At 57.3% G+C, this 19,053-nt stretch overlaps 1 protein-coding gene across 1 annotated transcript; it reads left to right on the top strand.

Annotated features, from left to right (window-relative positions):
* The first annotated feature begins 273 nt into the window (after positions 1-273).
* ADORA2B (adenosine A2b receptor) lies at positions 274-18,776 on the top strand. The gene is made up of 2 exons (XM_079797278.1): positions 274-687; positions 17,782-18,776. The coding sequence occupies exons 1-2, from the start codon at positions 344-346 to the stop codon at positions 18,443-18,445; spliced, it is 1,008 nt and encodes a 335-aa protein (XP_079653404.1). The 5' UTR covers positions 274-343; the 3' UTR covers positions 18,446-18,776.
* Positions 18,777-19,053: the final 277 nt, after the last annotated feature.

Raw genomic sequence — 19,053 nt, 5'->3', positions numbered from 1 at the left:
GGTGCGACAGCTCGGGACACACCCACCGAGAGGGAGCGTCAGGGAAATTGGGGAACTTGACTTCGTCCGATGCTGTCACCGCGGACCGTGGCTCACCGCCGCGGCACCGCGTGGGCGCAGACCTCGGTTGGGGGGAAGGGGCGGGGCTCCGCGGGCCCGAGACGGGCGGGTACACCGGCCAATGGGCGTCACCGCCTCTCCACGGCCCCGCCCTCGGGGTCCGGTCCCGGAGCACCCAACACCGGCGCCTCAGACGCGGCGGGCGGACGTGCGGTCCCGGCGCTCGGGCCATGCCCGGCGGGGCGCACGCGGCTCCCCCGCGCTCGGCGCGGCCCGGGTAGCGATGCCGCCGGAGGCGCTGGAGGCGCAGGACGCGCTGTACGTGGCGCTCGAGCTGGCCGTCGCCGCGCTGTCGGTGGCGGGCAACGTGCTGGTGTGCGCCGCGGTGGGCACGTCGAGCGCGCTGCAGACGCCCACCAACTACTTCCTGGTGTCCCTGGCGGCGGCCGACGTGGCCGTGGGGCTGTTCGCCATCCCCTTCGCCGTCACCATCAGTCTGGGCTTCTGCACCGACTTCTACAGCTGCCTCTTCCTCGCCTGCTTCGTGCTGGTGCTCACGCAGAGCTCCATCTTCAGCCTCCTGGCCGTGGCCGTGGACCGCTACCTGGCCATCCGCGTCCCGCTCAGGTGAGGCGCGCGGCGGCCCGAGCCCAGCCTCAGCCGCGCCCGCCCCGGGCCCGGGCCCCTGGCCTCGCGAACGGGCCAGACCGGCGCGCGGGGCGCTCGGAGCCGCTTCCCGCCCTGGGAGACAGCGGCCGCCTCCCGGGACGCGTGCACGGGCTGCCCAGACCCTCTCGGTGTCCCGGGCCGGGCCCCAGGGGCCTCGCTCCCCCGGATGCGCGGAGATCTCTGTGGGGACAGCTCTAAGGGTGCCGGGGAGTGTGTCCCCCGGAGCCCGGCCTGTCGTGGAAACTCCGGCAAAGGCGCTACTTCCGCGGCGGGTGGACGCCCAGCAGCGGGCGGGGTGCTGATCGCATCTCCCTCTTTGCGGCGAGACGCGGCCCTGTGGGTGCGGGGGGGTCGGACCCCGGGCCGTTTCCAGGGCAGCTTGGAGCGCTGGGACTTCGTGGGCGGGATGGACACTGCCCAGACCCAGCTTCCCAATTACCTGGTGGCGCCCGAGGCCGGGCTGGGCGGGGAGGCGGGCTCAACGGGGGCAGTGCTGGGACGTGTCCCTCCGTGCTCAGTGGTGCCTCAGTCACCTCCTCTTTTTCAAAGTGACCTTCTTTTCCCCGCTGCCCGGTCTCTCCGCACTCAGACAATGTGGGACTCGGGATGGAGCCGCCGGCGGGAGCCATGGACTCGGAGCTGAGCTCCTGAGCAGGTGTCTGGGAGCCGCAGGGCTGGTTGGAAACCTGTCTGCTCAGCCACGGGCCCTTGGGCAGGTCTGAGTTGGGTGAGCTGGGGGTCTCCTCGGGTTTGGGGCTGAGACAGGAAAGTGCCGCGGGAGCAGGAAGGGAGGGAAGGGATTAATTTGAGCGCCAGCCGTGTGCGGCGGTGTATATTATACATCCTCTGACTGCCAGTAATTCCAGAAGGCGGGTACTGTGCCCTGCATCTTGCAGGTGAGGGAGATCGGTCTGGCTTAGGAGGGTGCATTTGGAGCGAGTGTCAGAGCAGGACTTGCACTCAGGGCCGCACTGTGCCCGGGGTGCCGCAGGCTGTGGGCTGTGGGCTGTGGGCTGTGGGCTGTGGGCTGGGAGCAGGGCAGTGTCTGGGATACGGGCAGAAAGCCTCCTGCTGCTTCCAGAGCCCACCCTGCTCGCAGTCCCGGGGTGGCTGGAGGAGAAACGTGTTTGTGGGGTTGACAGGGCCTTCCCGGCACCGCGTGTGGAGCCTGCCCTTGTGGGTTGGTCTTGGGTCCCCGCCTGAACAGGAACCTCCCGCTCCGCCAGGCTGGGAGCCTGACCTGCGTGCCAGGGTTTCCCTGTGCCGCTGCCCTTGACCGGCCAGGAGGCCTCCCGTGTCCCGTCCCAGACAGCCCAGGGGTCGCCAAGGTTCCGAGCGGCGTGGCGCCCTCTTCTCTCCGGTCCCTTCCTGCCTCTCGGTCCGCATGTTGGTTACTTGATGGCCTTTTGGCCTGTTTGCATCCAGCAGGCGCCACCCCAAGCTGCTCACATGATGGAAGCCCCTTGGGCATGCCCCTGGCAGAGGTCCACAGAGGCCCGCTCGGTTCCTGGGGGTTCCTGGAAGAACCCCCTGTGCCCCGCGGAGCAGGAAGTTCCATCTGCTAGTTCTTGCCCTGGTTTGTGCTGGGCGGGGACCTGAAAGAAAGGGAGTGGGTGTGTTAAGGGGAAAGACTGTGAATCACTGGCCCCAACTTCTTTGCATTTGCTCAGGGCAGAGCTGGGCAGGGCAGAGTGCTGAGTGGAGTCACCCGCCGCCCTGCTGGCCTCCCACCTGAGTGTAGGGTGGAAGAGGTCCATGCAGGCAGCCCCACTCCCTGTCCCGGGAGGGCCTGGGCATCTATCGGACCGGTCCCCAGCACCCACCCCACCTGTGGTCGGAGAGGTGTCCGTGTTCTCGGGGCTCCTGGGCCCCTGGGGGCTGGTGCCTAGGGCAGGGCTTTGTCCCTCACCAGTTTCTGCACTTCCTGCTTCTGAGAACCATGGCCCTGTGAGCGGGCTAACATGCAGATTACAGGGCCCCACCAGGCCCTGCTGAATCGGGGGTGGGGGGTTATTCCTGGATCAGTACCTTTAACTGGGGACTTCTGGCCCCGCCAAGTGTGAAACCCTCTTGGAGTCAGGAAGACGCGGGGCTCTCCTTCACTTTATTGACAGGGCCGGGGCCCAGCTCTGCCGTGGCTCCCAGGCCCACCTTCGGGGCGTGGCACTCAGAGCTGGAGGTGCCTGTTTGGGAGGAGGTGTCTCTCCTGTAAAGGCGAGCGGTAACGACGGCGAGGTCCAGGCAGTTGGGGCAAAACCAGCCCTTGGACGTGCCCTAGGTCTCACCTGTCCCGTGGGCTCGGGCGGCGTCTGTGCCCCGAGCTCCGAGTGCGGCCTGTGCCCAGCTCAGGACCACAGCATTACCACCGGGGAAGATGACAGCAGGAGGGCAGGGCAGCCTGAGGTGGTTCAGGCACAGATGGCAGCTTCGGCTGCACCTGGACGGGAGGAGGGTCGGCCAGAGCAGGCACTGCCCTGGCCTTCAGAGGGAGGGTGTCTGAAACAGTTAAGTCCACACAGTTCCTGAGGTTCCTGGCAGAGGGTTCAGTCCAGGGGGTGCCATCGAGAGTGGGCAGGAATTGGGGGTCACCCCTGCAATGACCCCTTTTTGGTCGATCTGAATGACCACGTCTCAGATATCATCGCGCATGCCCTTTTAGCAGCTCTCGATCAGCTCCTGCTGGGTTCCCATGGGCCCCCCATCGCCTCTCGCTCCCCTGCAACCATCCTCTACACAGCTGCCTGAGAGAATGACTGGAGAATGCCAGACCAGTCACTCCCCTGCTTAAGGCTGTGCGCTGGCACCTGGGAAACCCCAGGGTCCGCTCTGGCCTCAAGCCCGAAGGCTCTGGCTTCTGTAGCCCACCGCACCCTCCGCACCCCACTCACCACCACAGGGCCCTGGCCAGGTCCCTGCGCCAGCCCGGCTCTGCTGCCTCCCTCCCTCCCCACCCGAGGCTTCCCTGCCGCTGCCTCTGCCCTTAACCCACGTCTTGGCCAGGCTGTGGTCTCTTTCAGCGGAGTGTGAGCTCTGAGGGAGGGCATGATGCCGGCCTGGGCTAGGGACCCACATTTTGGATGCATACATGCGTGACTGGGTGGAGAGGGTGTTGTGGTGTGTCATGCTTCGGGGGACCGTGTGGGGAGAATATGCAAAAACAGACGTGGGGAGGGAGGGCCCAAGATGGCAGATCCCAGGAACAGGAGGAGCTCCCTGGTGAAAGGAGGTTAGAAGAGGATGGTCCAATGAGTCCGGTAAGGGGAGGGAAGAGGGGAGCCCGCACAGGCCTGAGGAGCGCGGGGCAGAGAGGCCGAGAAGGCCCGCAGGCCTCGGCGCTGCAGGTCCTGGGCAGCCGCGGGCCCTGCCCTGGGGGCGCTGCTCCCGGCTCCCGGCACAGCTCTTGGCCATCCTGACTCTCAGGGCTGGAGAGAGAGCCCGGGACCGGGAGGAGGGAGGGGCTGTGCCTCTGCGTTATTTGCCCCGTTGGCCTGTACAGGCCTTGCAGCCCCACCTGCCAGCAGGTGCACCCAGGAAACCAGCAGCAGGTGCTGCCTGGCTTGGTCGAGCCAGGTCTGTGGTGCTGAAGGGAACCCGCAGGCCGGGAGGGCGGGGCGGGGAGGAGATGGAGGTGGAGCCGGGGAGCGCCCTGGGCTCCCTGTGGCTGTGGAAGGAGGCTCATCCCCCCCCCCGCCCCCACCGTGGCCTGCCCAGGCTGTGACCCGCTGCCCTGCTGACCCCGTGCTGCCCACACGGCTCTGCGCGCTGGGAAGGGCTGCGCTGGGAAGGGCAGCCAGCCGCCTCGCAGCACCGCACCGCAGGGGGAGCCGGCCCGGGCTCAGCAGGGTCCCCGGCACCGCAGGCGGAGCCGGCCCGGGCCCAGCAGGGTCCCCGGCACCGCAGGGGGAGCCGGCCCGGGCCCAGCAGGGTCCCCGGCACCGCAGGGGGAGCGGGCCCGGGCCCAGCAGGGTCCCACCCGTTCCGGGGAGTGAGCGTGGGTAAAGGACAGAGTTAACACTTTGGGGTAGCACTCCGCACCATCGCCTCTGCCGGCCGCGCGGGCCTGCTGCCTCGTGGGCACGCCCGCTGGCAGGGCCCAGGCTCCGTGAAGCCCTGGCTGTGATGTGTCAGCTGTGATCACAGTTGCGGGGACAGGTATGAGGAGCCATGTCCTCAGCTGCTCTGGACATTGGAGCTGTGAATATCGAGAACTGAAGCCACTCTAGCAGCCTTTCTGTGGGACAGGAGCCCCCGTGCTCCTCTCGTTTGGCCTCGGGGCCAACCTATGGGGCAGATACTCCCCTATTGCTCCACAGCCCAGGTCACAGGCCGCAGGGCTGGCTCCCAGCACCGAGGTCGGCTGAAAACACCCCGTAATGAGTGGTCCCTCTGGGTGTAGGGGGGTGAGCAGCAAACTAGGATGGGGACCCTTTAAGTATCACCCAGGACAGAGAAGGCTGTAGCTCAAGAGTAATGTGACCAAATGAGGGAAGAAGGCTGCGCCTGGGCCAGCGGGCATGGGGCGTCAGTCTGACTAACCCGGCAGGACCCGTGTGAGGCCTCTTCCTGCCTCTTTCCTCAGACGGAGCTGGTCTGGGGAGCTGGTCTCGGGGAGCTGGTCTGGGGAGCTGGTCTCGGGGAGCAGGTCTCGGGGAGCTGGTCTGGGGAGCTGGTCTCAGGGAGCTGGTCTCGGGGAGCTGGTCTGGGGAGCTGGTCTCGGGGAGCAGGTCTCGGGGAGCTGGTCTGGGGAGCTGGTCTCGGGGAGCTGGTCTCGGGGAGCTGGTCTCGGGGAGCTGGTCTGGGGAGCTGGTCTCGGGGAGCTGGTCTGGGGAGCTGGTCTGGGAGCTGGTCTCGGGAGCTGGTCTCGGGGAGCTGGTCTCGGGGAGCTGGTCTGGGGAGCTGGTCTCGGGAGCTGGTCTCGGGGAGCTGGTCTCGGGGAGCTGGTCTCGGGGAGCTGGTCTGGGGAGCTGGTCTCGGGGAGCTGGTCTCGGGGAGCTGGTCTCGGGAGCTGGTCTGGGAGCTGGTCTCGGGAGCTGGTCTCGGGGAGCTGGTCTCGGGGAGCTGGTCTGGGGAGCTGGTCTCGGGAGCTGGTCTCGGGGAGCTGGTCTCGGGGAGCTGGTCTCGGGGAGCTGGTCTGGGGAGCTGGTCTCGGGGAGCTGGTCTGGGGAGCTGGTCTGGGAGCTGGTCTCGGGAGCTGGTCTCGGGGAGCTGGTCTCGGGGAGCTGGTCTGGGGAGCTGGTCTCGGGAGCTGGTCTCGGGGAGCTGGTCTCGGGGAGCTGGTCTCGGGGAGCTGGTCTGGGGAGCTGGTCTCGGGGAGCTGGTCTCGGGGAGCTGGTCTCGGGAGCTGGTCAGGGCTTCTCGCCTCTGCGCTTGGTCTCTGAGGCTAACAGGCTGCAGGAACTTAATGGCAAATAGCAAGTGTCCCTTCTTTATGGAATTAAAGCTGAGAACAGACTTCGTAGGCTCCTGGGTGGCCTTCTCACTCGGTGGGGGCTGAGGGCTGATGCTGGGGTGGGGGTGAACGGGGGAAGGGGCATTAGAGCTGAGGTGGGGCAGGTGCACAGAAGCAGTGCGGTGGGCGGGGGGAGGGGGGGAGTTTGAGGGCTGAGAACAGGCGGATCGAGGGGGCCAGACGCTTGCTGAGGAGTGTGGGTGTTGTCCTCAGGGCACTGGTAAGTCCATGAAGGGGGGTTTGTTGTAATTAATTTATTTTTTTAATCCTCACCGGAGAATGTTTTTATTGCTTGAGGGACAGAGAGATATCGACTGCCTCCTGTACGTGAACTGACCAGGGAATCAAACCTGCAACCTTTTGGTGCCTGGGGCGCCGGCCGGCCACCTGAGCCCCCGGCACCAGGGCAGGTTTAAAATACATACGTATTATTGCTTTTGTTTTGACAGAAATCAGCCATTCTGCACAGAAGTAAATGTTCACAAGCACAGAGGGCACAAAGGGGAGGGGGACTGTCCCAGCTCTCGCCCCTCTCCAGCCCCCTGCCCGGCGGGTTGAAGAGAAACTGAAACCAGAGGAAAGGCTAACTGCGGAAGCAGTCACCCATCTCTGATCTCGGTTTCCCCGTCTGCCTGTCGAAGGCACCCGCTGCCTGGCTGGTGGTCTCAGTGGTTAGAACGCTGGCCCCCAAACCGAAGGGCATTCATTGCTCTGGAAGTCGGAGTGCAGCCGGTTCTTATTTGCGGCGGGTTTCTGGTCTCAGCCCGGATCATTATTCCGCGGGTTTCTGGTCGAAGCCCGGATCATTATTCCGCGGGTTTCTGGTCTCAGCCTGGATCATTATTCCGCAGGTTTCTGGTCGAAGCCCGGATCATTATTCCGCAGGTTTCTGGTCGAAGCCCGGATCGTTATTCCGCAGGTTTCTGGTCGAAGCCCGGATCGTTATTCCGCGGGTTTCTGGTCTCAGCCCCGGATCGTTATTCCGCGGGTTTCTGGTCGAAGCCCGGATCGTTATTCCGCGGGTTTCTGGTCTCAGCCCGGATCATTATTCCGCAGGTTTCTGGTCGAAGCCCGGATCATTATTCCGCGTGCGCCCTGAGATTTCACACCGACTCGCAGCTTCCCTCCCTCATCGGGGTGGCACTGCCCCGCGGACTTTTCCAGTCTGAATACTGAGGTCTGTCTTCGGCTCTGAAAATTTTAAAAATAATATTTTCTTGATTATTTCCTTATCTCCATTTTCTCTATTGTTTCCTCCTGGGATTCTTAATAGATAGGTGGATATTTCCCTTCCCTGACTGATTTCATGTTTGTCTCTTACATGTTCTCTAATATATAACTTTCTAATACTTTAGCTTTTCACTCTCCTCTGGAAAAGTTTCTTTTCTCTCCAATTCTTCTATTTTTTAAAATTTAGCATTCATTTTTACTTTTTTTTGGTTTAGATTAAAATTTTAAAAATTTTGAAAAACCTTCTTTGGACTCACATGGTTCAGATTCCTCAGGGGGTGGAGTGTAGGCAATTAGAACCCTCCCCCCACCCCATCCTCCATCCCTGGGTGCCATCCTCCATCCCTGGATGCCAAGCTTCAGCTTGGGGAGGGCGGGCTGTGGGAACAAATGCCCGCTCCGTGGGAGAGGGGGCGGGGGGGGGGGTACTGAGGCAACCCGCAGGCTGGCCACGGCGCCCCCCCCCCCCCTCGGCTCCCTCCCGGCTGCAGCCTGGCCCTGCGGATAGCAGCCTCTCTTCCTGCCGCCCTTGCTTCTGGTTCCGGGCGTCATCCTCGTGACCCTGTCTGCCTCTGGTTTCTAGAAACTCATTAATCTCTCCGTTCTGCTGATGTCACCTTCCATTTCCATTTTAGGGTGGTTATGAAGTTATTTCCTTTTGTGTTGTCTGCTGTCATTTAAATGTGACTTTCTGAGAAGTGCCATGAGGGGGAACCTGGCAGGCCGATGTAGGGCTTTAATCAGGAGTTGGATGTGGCCAGGTTTGCATTACAAGACAGTCGTTCTGGTGGCCAGGGGGGGTTGGAGGGGACAGGAGTGTGTAGGCTGGCCGTTCCCTCCCGGGGAGGGGAGAAAGCATGGCCAGGCGGAGGCCGTGGCGATGGAGGCCGAGTCTAGAGATATTTGAGACGCAGCGTCTGAACACCTGCCCCAGGGAAGGCTGGTATTTGCAGCAGAGGGGCCACAGGTAAAGCCACACAGCCAACCAAGGGACCAGGACAGAAAGGATCCTGAAAACTAAAGCGGGGCCCTGGAACCCCAGTCGGTGGACACGGACTAGAGACGTGGCAGGTGGGCCTGCGGCGTGCGGTCTGCAGTGCCTGGCAGCCTGCGGGCGGGCGTGCATTGTATGGACACTAAGTGCCTTGTGTGCGTGGCTGGGAGGCGGTCACAGGGGCAGGTCCAGGAGGACTTGCTGGCTTGGTTGGGTGTCGGGCAGGAGGGAGAAGACAGAATCCAGGGTGACTCCAGCTTTGGGGGCAGCTGGGTGCTGCGGTCTCAAAGACAAGGGGAGCTTTGGTAAGTTTCTCAGACTGTTTTTTTTTTTTTAAATATATTTTATTGATTTTTTTACAGAGAGGAAGAGAGAGGGATAGAGAGTTAGAAACATCGATGAGAGAGAAACATCGATCAGCTGCCTCCTGCACACCCCCCACTGGGGATGTGCCCACAACCAAGGTACATGCCCTTGACCGGAATCGAACCTGGGACCCTTGAGCCCGCAGGCCGACGCTCTATCCACTGAGCCAAACCGGCTTCGGCTCTCAGGCTGTTTTTAAGGAACTTGCAGGTCGAGCGTTACAGTGCTGGCTGAGCTGTGTGGGAGGTGGTGGAGTGGGGGTTTGAGGCCGGTCAGCCCTCCGGCCTGGCTCTGGACCCAGGTCCTCCCACCTGTGGGGACCCCTGCACTGCCCAGTGCTGGGCCTGCTGAGCGGCTCTTCCCGCGGCCACTTAACCACATCGCAGCTCCTCTGGCCGCTCTCAGCTGCACCTTCTCTGGTTTACGGGCTGTTTTGCTCCCACCACCCACAAACTTCCAGAAGCAGCTTTCTGTACACGCTTCTCAGCTTCCGTGCTGATTGTAGCACCACTGCCAAACCCGCCTTTTAGGAGAGAGAAGGTGGAGAACGACAGAGCTTTCCTGAGACATTGCAGAACTGGTCCTTTCGGTTGCGCTTCTTAAACCCGCCGTCTAGCCGCTTCTCTCGCCCCACCTCTGCCTCTCCCGGGCCCGGGATGCCAGGTCTCTGCACCACGTTGTCCTCTCACCCGTTCGGTTCAGAGCAGCAGTCTTTCTACAATGAGCACCTGATGGCGCCCCCTTCCTTTCCCAGTGTTCCCAGGCCTTAGGAGAAGGCCTCAGCGCCCCTGGCTCTCGCCCCTTCTCCCGACTCGTCCTGCTCCCCTCTCTCCTTTGCTTCTCTGCTCTGGCTTCTCAGGACGCCTCTTAATTCCTGGATCTTCCTGAGGTCAGGCCTTTGCACACCCTATTCTCCCTGCCCGGAATGTTCTTTACCGCTGACTCTTCCCGATTTTCACTGCACTGTTGCTGGGAGGCACCAGGGTTCCTGCGCAGCTCTGCGTACTCGCAGCTGTTTTCTTAACAACGCTGGTGTGTGAGGTGTTCAGAGCTGTCAGCGTGTGTGTGCTAGCACACGTGTCTGTGTGAGGGGTGCGTGTGTATACTGTTGGAGATCAGCTCCGATGTGGATGCATGAGCTTGTTGCCTGGACATGCGGAGCCCGAAGGAGACAGAGGAGAGGTAGGAGGAACGGAGGAGGTAGGAGGAGAGGACACTGGCTCACCAGGACCGATAGGTAGGTTCCGCAGGGAGAAGTCGCCGTCTTGCAGAGGATAAAATAGCTCCCAAATGTGGCATTTTCAAGAATCATTAGTAACCTAGTTTTAATAGCAAGGACATTTTTTTAAATTACAAAACAAATGCAGTATATGTGTGTGTACATATATGCATATACACTCATTGCATTTTATAAATGTCCCTGCTATTAAAATACAAACACATATATATACACATACACATATATGTGTATCCATTTGACTAATCGAATGCGTCTGTGGTTTCAGAAAGAACGAGTCATTCTGAAGTAGTGTTTCCCCCCACAACTTCTAACTTGTAAAACTAACATAATGGATACTAAGGTTCTCTTCACTTAAATAGACACATTGCTCATATTTTGCTCTGTTTGCTTTCTCTCTGTCTCATACACACACTCACGTTACACTTAGGACTTCCAGCAGCACAGCCAGTCTGTGCTCAGATGTCCCCAAAGATCCCAATCATGTTTATACTTTTTTAAAAAATCCAGGTTCCAGTAAAAAAAAGAAAAAAAAAGTCACGTGTGCATTTAATTCCTTTGGCTTCCTTTAACCTGGAACGGTTCCTCGGTCTGTTTTCTCTCTCTCATGACGCTGACATTTTGGGGGAGGGCAGGCTGTGTGCGGGCAGGTTGTTTCCTGGTGGTGAGATTCGCCGTTGATCGTTGTGTCCCTATCGGTGCATCACTAAGCGCCGTGCTGCCTGCCCGCTGTGGGCGGCACGTCCGCCCGGGCGAAGGCTGTCTGCCAGCTGCCCCTGAGCAGGCACGTGCCCGCTGACCGTTCTGCCTGAGGCCGTCATTGCCGGGGAGTGGAGATTTTCTGTTTTCTCATCCCTCCCCCCCATCAGCTGGCGTCCTCTAAAGAAGAGGCTCAGCTTTCCCTGCTCTTCCTGAAATCACATGTTAAGTGTCGGCGTGGGTTTGGAACCTTTTTTTATTCCGTGTGTTCTGACCCACTCCCGTTACTCCTTTCGACGCCCGCATTTGGCCCCTGGGAGCCATATGAGCGCACCTGTTTGAGGGTTCCCGGCACTTCCTCACTCTCCGGCACAGAAGCTGTTGTCCGGGTGGCAGGAGAGGGTGTTCGAGGCCGCGAGCCGTCACCACGCTCACTCCTGGGAGCAGCTCCCCTCTGAGCCTGCAGTGCCGGGAGGAGGGCTTTCTGTTAACCGCGTTGGACGCACTCTTGCTGCGTGGAATGCCATGGGATGAATGGGTAGGGGTGACAGGGTTAAGCAGCGCATCACTGACAACTATCACTAATAACTGGCTTAGGCGAGAATGATCAACAGGTGTTGAAACCCACTGGTGAAAGTTTGATGAAAAGCAAGGTATTGACAAAGTCTCACCATACCTACCACAGGGTACTACTCATTACAAAGGGAAAGTGGTTCCGGGAGAGCCTGCAGGCGCCACGGTAACCACGTGATCAGTCAGCATCCCCGTCGTGGCACATCCTGGCGTCTTCCTCCAGCGGCTGTGCCTGGCGAAGCCGATGCTTTCGCCGGCGCGTGTGCTTCGCCCCAGCACGGAAGGTCCCTTCCTCCGCCTGCTGCCAGGCCGTGGCCCTTCCTCTCAGGGCTCCGGTTCCAGGGGAAGGAGGTCAGAGTCTGGAGCCCAGCAGCCATGGGCTGTCCCTGAGTCCCTCCCGATATGAGACCAAAATATGGGACTCACCAAAAAAAACACCTCAAAGGGGAACTCGGGGAGACCTCGTCCTGGCCCCACCTCAGTCTTGGGGTTGCGTCACTATCAGAGCGCTCTAGACCAGCGGTCGCCAACCTTTCGGACCTCACGGACCACCGGTGGGCAGCCGCTGCCTAGCCTGCCTCCTGTTGGCGTGGTGAGCTGGAGGGAGCGCCGCCTGCACCCCTCACCCATGGCCCTTGGGTGACTGTGAAGGACAAACGGCATCTCTTCCAACCACCTTCCCACGTGGCAGTGGGCTCGGCCCGGACTCACACGTTGGAGCGTGTTGGAGTAGGTGAGCCCTCTCAGGAGCCGGAGCGGCTGCGGGCCCTGCCTCCTCGGAGTGACAGCTGTGACCACGGGGCGTCTGGTGGGCAGGCGGGCACCGTCCTTCCCTCAGGCTGCCCGAGCTGTGGCCTCTCAGAGTTACCACCAATGGTAAATGCGAGAGACCCGGACTTCATGTGAGTAGAGCCAAACGGTACCTGCTCACTTTGTGTAAGAATGGTTTTATTTGTTCCTTACATGTGTGATAGACTTCATTAGAGAAGTCACGTGGGCCTTAAGTTTTCTGTGTGGGAAGGTTTTGGGTTGTGTATTCTATTTCTTTACTAGATACAGTGCGGTTCAAATTGTCTATTGCTTCTTCTGTCCATGACAACTTGTAAGAAACCCTGCTTGGTTCCAGAGAAACCTGAAAAATGGGAAGCAACTACTCAATAGAAAAACCTCCCTCTTATACAGACTCCTCGTCTGAACTAGAAGCTGAAGCACAAGACGCGCGCGCGCGCACACACACACACACACACACACACACACACATGCGCGCACGCACATGCACACACGTCTCGTTTTGTTCAGAGCCACCAAGTGGGTGTTAAACACGCACACGTGGCTGAGAAGCCCGAGTTCTGTTCCCTCCTCAGAAATGCGGGCTTCGCTGGCATCTCTCGCCAGGCGCGGTGCGCGGTGTTGGGGTGCAGCGGCGTGTGGCCTACCAGGTCGGGCCTGTGCATTAGTGCAGGTCTGGGGAAGGAGCAGAGCGGGGTGCGGTGCAGGCTCCAGGGAGGTGAGCCAGGAACCCTGGGGCGCCGTGCGGCCGGGCGTGTTTCAGCCGGGCGTGTTTCAGGACAGGCTGGCCGGCGTCTGCGGGAGGTCTGAGGGACGCAGTGGGGTGTGACAGGCGCACTGCGGACACTGCTTCGGTTCCTCTGGCTCTGCCCGGGCAGAAAGCGCGGGGGTGGTGGGAGGGGCTCTACCATCTTCAGCGGGACGGCCGCGCCGCAGTGTGGGCGGCAGGAGCCTCTGGGCACTCAGGACCCAGGAGGCGAAGGCATTGCTCTCCCTGGGCCTCGCTCCTCAGGACGCCCATCCCAGCCGGCCCCGCTCAGGACAGGCCACACTGCCCGCTGTGCCCAGCGTACTGATGGGCGCTTGGCTCAGAATTCCTCTCGTCTGCTTGCCTTGGCACCTGTCAGCCTGCGCTAGTTGCAGTTTTGCCATTAGACTTTCGGGGACATACTCCCTCCGGCAGCCCACCTCAGCCCCGCTGCCTGCCGCCTGGATGGTCCAAGGTATTTTCTTAGTGCTCCGGTCCCAGAATTGGTAGGTTTTGAGTGGTCTCTCCTAACCCCACTTTCACACAAGTCCTGTTATTCGTGTGCAATTTTAGAGAATATGAGGTTTTCTAAGAATACACGTTGCTTTAAAGCAGAAGTGTTTGTGGTACAGAGGAATGCCACGTGTGAGCTGGACAGAACATGAAGTCCCAGGATAAATGACCTTATGTGGCCGACAGAACTCCATGTGCATTTACGCAGGGTGTGTGCATCCACGAGAAGGTGGCTGGTTTCCGCTGGGGCCGGCAGAGCCAGGGAAGACCCTGCCCCAGAAATAGGCCAGCAATTGTTAGGCAGGACCTGGCGCGCCCCTCTAACTATGTGACCTCAGTGTCCACACTGTCCCTTTTGTTGAGTCCCTCCACATGACTGCTGTTCTGTGTCTCCTTAGCTAATGAGCTCCTCCATGGAGACGGGGTGGGTCCCCGTGCAGCTGTGCCCAGCAGTGGGCTTGGCCACGTACCAGAACGTGGGCTTTCACTGAACGCCCTTTGGTGGGGCCCGAACTGGCCTGCTTGTTAGGAATAAGGCTGCCCATGCTTCCTTTGTTCACTTGCACACGGCCTTTAATTTGCTTCCTACACCTGGGACCATGTCTGGCTTCCTGCTGGCACTGCTGTGCTCACTGCCTCCACGGAAGAGCGTTGACTGGCACGGGGCAGCTGCAGGAAGGCGGCGGCCCACTTTCAGGAATGTTTGGACACACACGCACAGATGTTCTGAGAACCCTGGGGCACCGGGAGCAAGGCGTGGGGCCGGGAGGGAGATGGGCCCAGGGAAAGCACAGGAGCACAGCGTGAATGGATAGGAGAGGAATGGCAGGAGGTCACGAGAGCCTGCACACGATGCCAGAGACGGAGGGGCCCCCCTCCCAGCATCCTGCCCAGGGCAGGGACACCTGCTTCCCACAGCACGGCTGACCGTCTGCGCTGTCCCAGGCAGGGCCTCAGGGCACTGTCCTGCACTATGGAGCTGGCGCTCTGACGCTAAAGTACTTGTCTTTGGAGCCCACACCTTTCCTCTGGGTCTAGGTGTGTCCTCCAACAGAATAGCGAGTCTCTTTGTTGTCTTTAAAAAAAATTTTTTTTTAAATGATTTCAGAGAGGAAGGGAGAGGGAGAGAGAGCTAGAAACATCAATGATGAGAGAGTCATTGATCGGCTGCCTCCTGCTCATCTCCCACTGGGGATCGAGCCCACAACCCAGGCATGTGCCCCAACCGTGTCGAACAGTAACCTTCTGGTTCAAAGTTTGACACCCAACCACTGAGCCACGCAGGCCGGGCTCTTTGTTGCCGTTTAAGGACTGTCCACCAGACGCCTCTTCCTGGGAGCAGCAGTTCCCAGTGGCCGCTCCAGATGGGGCTCCACAGGACCTGCAGGCAGCGTGGCAGGAGCCAGTGTCTGAGGCAGAAGTGGAGCAGCTGACCTGCGGCTGGGACAGGCAGGGGTGGAGCTGGGATTTGTGAGAAGAGCTGTAAATGACTCCTTTGGGCAAAATCTGAGTCAGATTAGACTGGGTTTGTGTCCTGACTGCAATGTAGGGCCACCAGGCCAATAATTTAGCCTCGGTGAGCCTGTTTTCACATCTATGAACTGGGGTTGTGGCTCTGAGCTCAGGAGACGTGGTCTGAGCCACCAGCTTAGTGCCTGGGCAGTATACCCTCTGGGGGAAGGTCTGCAGGTTTGTGTCTCCAAAACTTGGCATATAATCACGTGGTTCAAAAGCTGCTAGAATAGGAAACTATCTGCCCGTGAGGAGAAAATGAAGAACTTGTTTTAGATGAAGAAATGGATGGTGAACTTTATTTCTTTACTTAAAGTTTCAAGTGCCATCTACTAGTCCTATATAAGAAAAGAGTGATATGCAAATTGACTGTCACTCCAACACATAAGATGGCTGCCCCCATGTGGTCAAAGATGGCTGCCCCACATGTGAACACAAGATGGCCGCCATAAGATGGCCAGCAGGGGAGGGCAGTTGGGAGGGACCAGGTCTGCAAGGGAGGGCAGTTGGGGGTGATCAAGCCTGCAGGGGAGGGCAGTTAGGGGTGACCAGGCCTGCAAGGGAGGGCAGTTGGGGGCAACTGGGCCTGCAGGGAAGGGCAGTTGGGAGGGACCCAGGCCTGCAGGGGAGGGCAGTTGCAGGGAACCTGGTCTGCAGGAGAGGGAAGTTGGGGGCAACAGGACCTGCAGGGAAGGGCAGTTAGGCGTGACCATGCCTGCAGGTGAGGGCAGTTGGGGGCAACCAGGCCTGCAGGGGAGGGCAGTTAGGGGTAACCAGGCCTGCAGGGGAGGGCAGTTGGGGGGGAACCAGACCAGCAGGGGAGAGAAGTTAGGGGTGATGAGGCTGGCAGGGGAGGGCAGTTAGGGGTAACCAGGCTGGCAGGGGAGGGCAGTTAGGGGCAATTGGGCTGGCAGGGGAGCAGTTAGGCATCAATCAGGCTGGCAGGGGAGTGGTTAGGGGGTGATCAGGCTGGCAGGCAGAAGCGGTTAGGGGCAATTAGGAAGGCAGGCAGGCGAACAGTTGGGAGCCAGCAGTCCTGGATTGAGAGAGGGATGTCCGACTGCCCGTTTAGGCCCTTTCCCACCAGGATCGGGCCTAAATGGGCAGTCGGACATCCCTTGAGGGTCCCAGATTGGAGAGAGTGCAGGCTGGGCTGAGGGACACACCCCCCTGTGCACGAATTTTGTGCACTGGGCCTCTAGTATATATATAAAAGCTTAAGCAACTGTCTGACGATTCGATTGTTCACTGTGATGCACACTGACCACCAGGAGGTCACGGTTCGATTCCCATTCAGGGCACATGCCCGGGTTTTGGGCTCAATCCCCAGTAGCGGGTGTGCAGAAGGCAGCCAATCAACGCTTCTTTCTCATTGATGTTTCTATCTCCCTCTCCCACTCTCTCTGAAATCAAGAAAATTAGACTAAAAAAATAAAGCTATTTGATAACAAATCAGATAACAAATAAGGATCGTATTCATAAGGACTGTATTCATAACCGTCATGTTATTAAGAATATACTATGTGCCAAGCACTGTGTTAAGTCCTGGGAATATCAATATAAAGGTACAAGGCCCTAGTCCTTCAGAGGTTGACATTCTAATTGAGAGGACAAATGTAACAGATAAAACAAGTTCTATAACTGGTGTGTATATGCGGCCAGAGTGGGACTGGCCACCACTACCTGAGAAGTGATCAGAAAAGGAGGTGACCCTTGAAACAAGAACGCATGTTTTATCTGATATTGAGAGCAGCCTGAGCCAGATGAGCCATTGATGAGATTGATGAGCAATGGCAGGCACTGGGTATGAGGGCTGAGGCCTGGAGGGCTCTGTGGGTCATGCTGAAAAGTATGGGCTTTATCCTGCAGGCAAAGAAAATGGTACATTTTCCATAGACAAGTCTTAAGGTAATGTGTATTTAACTATTTCCAAATTTCCTTCCCAGAAGGAAAGATTTTATTTCACTTACTCAATACATTACATTGAATACATATTTATGGAGCAGTTATTAATGGCTAAATTTATAGCTTTGCTATAAGCCACATATGGACTACTTTATAGCAAAATATCTAAAATGTATATTCTGATTTCTAGTGATTTTTAAATAAGATTTAATGGTTTAAACTTACTTAAAAGTTAGTATTTGATAAGATATTTCCCAATTCCTGTCAACTTTGCTGCTAGCAGAGATGGGGACTTTGCCAGACTCGTGTTCTCTAGTAGAGGTATTCAGGGATGATTCCTGCCATAGTTCAAGGCAAACCTCTTGTGTATTTGTGGGAGACCAGAAGGATTCTTGACCAGAGCCACCAGGGAGTGCTGACTCTAAGGGCCAACCTTCACTGCCTCAGGCTTTTGTTCAGGTGTCACCTTGTCACCTAAGCGTCCCTTAACAGACCTCTTTCACTACTGTCCTTGCCAGTTGATTTTCCTTAAGCTGCTTAAAAAAAATAAAAAAATTACACGTATACCCTTCTGCCATACCCCATAATTTACTAACTCATGTTTGTTGTTTTTTATCTGTCTCCCCTACTAGATGTAAGTCTCTTTAAAGGTAGGGATCTTTGTGTGTTCTGTCCACTGGTGTATCTCAACCACCTAGAACAGTGCCTTATAAAAGACCTAGATTCAAAGGTCAGTATCTGGGTAATTAGAAAATACCCTTTAAGACTTCTACACTTGTTCTCATTGACCATAATTTGCCACTAAACAGAGGTGAGTTAATAAGTCAATGAAACTCTTATTGAACTTGTAGAGCAAAGCTGTTCATATCTGTTTGTGTGTCTTTAGTGCTGAGAGTAAAAGGCCACGGTGCCCTTTGAGGGTGAACCTTAGTGGCTGTTAGCAGTAAAGGCCATGGAACAATAGCAGAGGTGGGATTCTGGACTTTGGTTGCAGAGAACTATAAAATGACAATAACAGGTGATGTTCTTTTGAACAGATATAAGAGTTTGGTCACTGGGACCCGAGCAAGAAGAGTCATTGCTGTCCTCTGGGTGCTTGCCTTTGGCATTGGACTGACCCCCTTCCTGGGCTGGAACAGTAAAGACAGTGCCACCAACTGCACAGAGCCCTGGGATGGAACCATGAATGAAAGCTGCTGCCTTGTGAAGTGTCTTTTTGAGAATGTGGTCCCCATGAGCTACATGGTATATTTCAACTTCTTTGGGTGTGTCCTGCCCCCACTGCTCATAATGCTGGTGATCTACATCAAGATCTTCATGGTGGCCTGCAGGCAGCTTCAGCGCACCGAGCTGATGGACCACTCAAGGACCATCCTCCAGCGAGAGATCCACGCCGCTAAGTCCCTGGCCATGATCGTGGGAATTTTTGCTGTGTGCTGGCTACCAGTGCATGCCATCAACTGTGTCACCCTTTTTCAGCCAGCTCATGCTAAGGATAAGCCCAAGTGGGCAATGAATATGGCTATTCTCCTGTCACATGCCAACTCAGTTGTCAATCCCATTGTTTATGCCTACAGGAACCGAGACTTCCGCTATACTTTTCACAAACTCATCTCCAGGTATGTTCTCTGCCAGACGGATGTCTTCAAGAGTGGGAATGGGCAGGCGGGGGCACAGCCTGCTCTCGACATGGGCCTATGACCTGGACTCTGTCCTCTTCAAAAGGCACAAATCCACAATAAACAAAGGGACAGGACATGACTGGATTATCCTCACGTGAAAGATAGGTATGCCTCACAAGCATATGAGTTGCCTCTTTTGAGCATCTCCCTGGAGTTACCACATATCTAACTAATATGTATATGATATTAGTAGGTTCCAAGGGTTGACAAACACATATGGTTCTGTCTGGATGATCTCACTGTGTGGATGATGCTGACAGCTTGAATGGATTGTAAAATAATGTTTTGTTTTTTTAAAGTCTGCCTTTTTCATGGTAGAAAATGAATAAAACTATTTTTCTGTGAAACACTGTGAATTATTATACTACAAATATTTTTTAAACTTAGAGGCAATGGAAAAATAAAAGTTGGACATACTAAAAATGTATACTCATTTCTAGGAAGGAGACCAGGAAAATTAAAAGTATAATTCTTTGATCAAGAAACTACTATATTAATTTAGGGAAATGACACTTGTAAGTTCTTAAGTAGAACATCATCAGATAACATTTTGATAGCATTCTTTTCCATAGATAGCAAACAACCCTAGAGAAAGAAACTAGAGAAATGGGATCCTTCTTCTATCAG

The sequence above is a fragment of the Cnephaeus nilssonii genome, assembly GCF_951640355.1.
Source record: "Cnephaeus nilssonii genome assembly, chromosome: 19".
Taxonomy (NCBI): domain Eukaryota; kingdom Metazoa; phylum Chordata; class Mammalia; order Chiroptera; family Vespertilionidae; genus Cnephaeus; species Cnephaeus nilssonii.
Note: the sequence above shows the minus strand (reverse complement) of the source record. Positions and strands in the feature narration are given on the sequence as shown.

What these genes read in the sequence shown, in the direction of transcription:
- ADORA2B (XM_079797278.1), top strand. Translation starts at nt 344, where the DNA reads ATGCCGCCGGAGGCGCTGGAGGCGCAGGACGCGCTGTACGTGGCGCTC. An exon ending in GCCATCCGCGTCCCGCTCAG is followed by an intron (nt 688 to 17,781) that starts GTGAGGCGCGCG and finishes TCTTTTGAACAG; the next exon opens with ATATAAGAGTTTGGTCACTG.